This window comes from Zingiber officinale, chromosome 5A (genome assembly GCF_018446385.1).
Source record: "Zingiber officinale cultivar Zhangliang chromosome 5A, Zo_v1.1, whole genome shotgun sequence".
Taxonomy (NCBI): domain Eukaryota; kingdom Viridiplantae; phylum Streptophyta; class Magnoliopsida; order Zingiberales; family Zingiberaceae; genus Zingiber; species Zingiber officinale.
In genome coordinates, this window is record NC_055994.1 from 29,527,434 (window position 1) to 29,530,250 (window position 2,817).

General features: G+C 37.1%; 1 protein-coding gene across 1 annotated transcript; it reads right to left on the reverse strand.

Annotated features, from left to right (window-relative positions):
• Window positions 1-282: 282 nt before the first annotated feature.
• On the reverse strand, window positions 283-2,507 carry LOC121982726 (mitochondrial intermembrane space import and assembly protein 40 homolog). The gene is made up of 4 exons (XM_042535825.1): window positions 2,351-2,507; window positions 1,801-1,835; window positions 1,556-1,681; window positions 283-687 (listed from the first exon to the last, which is right to left on the reverse strand). The coding sequence occupies exons 1-4, from the start codon at window positions 2,463-2,465 to the stop codon at window positions 520-522; spliced, it is 444 nt and encodes a 147-aa protein (XP_042391759.1). The 5' UTR covers window positions 2,466-2,507; the 3' UTR covers window positions 283-519.
• Between the last annotated feature and the right edge of the window lie 310 nt (window positions 2,508-2,817).

The following is a 2,817-nucleotide window of genomic DNA, read 5'->3' on the forward strand; positions in this document are numbered from 1 at the left end:
GTCCGTTGTTTGACCGAGCGAGTCGACCGCTCGACCCCCGTTCCTCCATACGTGAACCTTTTGAGCGTCGGAAGCTCGGTATCTGGCCAAGCTGTCGTATTGTCGGATCGGATATTCCCCACGCCAATATAGCAGATGGATCGTCCGATCGGACGAACTCCTGGGGCGCTAACCACCTTGACCGTCTGTCGGACAAACTCCACCTTACCACCGGATCACGCTTCATTAAAACTTATGAAACTGGCAGTGAAATATAAAGTTTGCAACACCACAGATAACTAGTATCAGAACTTCTAATTATTATTGCAAGAAGATTGAGAGGATACAAGCTAAAACTGAAACAACTAAATAATCTTTCACAAATAACCATTAATCCTGACAGCAAATGTCATAATCAAATTTCTGAAAAGAAAAGCTCATTTTGACAAAACATAATATTCAGCAATGAATGCTTTAAATTATGTTAGCTTCATTAGCTATGGTTCTATTGAAATTTGACAACAGAGGAAATATGCTGCATCAAATTTTTGGTCTGGATTCTCTAGACCATGGTGGAGGTGTAATCTTGTATTCCTGTACTTCCTCCTCTTCGGTATCATCAGCATCCAAAATATCCTTTGAAAATGCATTGGGATTTGCCTTGATGCAACTTTGCAATGCGATAAAAGGATTCACACAATCAGATCCCTGCAAAAAGAAATCAACTCCATTGAACACTAAAATCAAAATGATCAACCTATCTTAGCATAAGAATATCAGTTCCATAAATTTTTTCATGAAGAATAAATGTCTATGTGCTTTTGTTCTCATGACCAACTATTGATAGAGCAACGGTTAATCCAGTAAGGAATCAAACAATGCATCTGATTCCTGGAAAACAAAATCAACTCCATTAAGCACTAAGACAGAAACGACCAAACTATTGTGGCACAAAAAATCTTACTCCAACTATTGGGTAGGCTACGATATTACATCAACCTTATCATCCATCAATGAAGCTCCATGCAAGTCCCCTCGGATGGATCTAGTGGCTAGCGCGTGAAGTGTTGCCACAATGAAGTCTGAGGTTCGAATTTCGACAAAGCCGAGATAAATACCTTCCTTATGTGCTAGTCACTATTCCAAAGGCTAGTAGCCGCCCGTGATTTACCTCCTCCGTGTTGGCCTTGGGACGGATTGGCGGAGGCGCTGGGGGCGAGCGTATTCGCCTTTTGCCACAATGAAGCTCCATGCAAGACAATATTAATTCTAATATTCAAACTAATTTTAAAAACAAATTATCATATTAACTAAGATTTCCTTTGAGTTTTATATCATCATCTATACTAATTCAACTCTTCTGCCCATGAAATCTAGTATATCTTAACATATGTCCTGTCACAACCTATTTTCACTTATTTTATCATTAATTGTGGTGAAAAAATAATAGTTGCTTAAATTTTGTTCATAAAGAATAAGAACCTACGTGCTTTTGTTCTTATGAACTACTATATGAAAGCTTCATTTAGTTAATTCAATAAAAAAAATCAAAACACAATGCCTACAAAATGATTACCTTCTCTTCTGCAGTACTCTTGATGAAACACACAAGTGCTTCTGAAAACTGAATCCCGCAGGGCCCCTTTCTCAAGTCAGCAACGCAAGGGCATTCCAATGCTCTTTGTGCCTTTGCTTCGAGTGACTACAGGAGCTAAGAAAACAAGAGTTAAAAAGCAAAATCTCGAGCAGCAAATACGCAGGGCTAACAAGGTTCAAATACGAACTCAAGCTATCCATTGGATGTAATAGAAGTTCACATACCTCTTCAGCATCGGTATCTGTAGTTGTCATTGCTTCTGCAGAAATAAAATGAGCACCATGTCAACCCTCTCAGGCTCTCAGAATACAGAACCAAACCATAAGTTCACAGGAAGTCATGAACTCCTAGAAATCCATTTCCTCTCTAGTGCTATGTGATTTTAGTAAGAAAAATGTTCAAAATCTTCACTTGATAATTGCATGCCCTTGATATCAGAAAAACTAAATATAGCAGATAAATTACGACAAACTGAGATAATGGTAAAGCTTCCTAAACAATTTAGTTTATTTCAGCTCAACATCACATTTGCGCACGGTTGATTGCTAAGAAAATCAATAGCTTCAACTCATAAACTAGTTGGCTAGGTAAGGCTTCGATCCTCCTTTCTTGAGTCCTACGCTTACAAACCGTAAAATCTAAACCCGTTTGGAAATGCACAACCGCAGCAAGAATCCCTTCAGCGAGAGATCAAATTTTGAAAATAAGGATTTTTCGGCAAAAGAGAAGGAAAAAACCCTAAAAGCTCTTGAGATTAGTGAGAGCTGAGAGGACCTGCGATCAGATCTTCAATAGACGAAGCAGCAGTAGAAGGAGATGGTCCGTCAATGGGAGGTAGCGGCGGCGCCTCTTCGCCAACGTCTTCGACGGCGCTCGGAGCTTGACCCATGAAGAGAGTTTAACCTAGGCCAACAAAGAGAGCAAGGTTTTGGGCCGTGTAACAATTTTATATATATATATATATATATATATATATATATATATATATATATATATATATATATATATATATGATTATGATATACTATGCGATGTTACAACGATTATAATATACTGTGTGACGATACAATGTGCGACTGTGCACGTCACGTAGTATATCAGATTTCTTTGTTTTTTTTATTTTTTTTTTAATTTTGAATTAAAAAATTAATTAAAATATATTTTTTAAAATTTTATAGGTAGGGTTTAGATTTTCTAATTTAGTTATAATTTTTTAGTTAATTTTCTTTTTTTAAGATTTT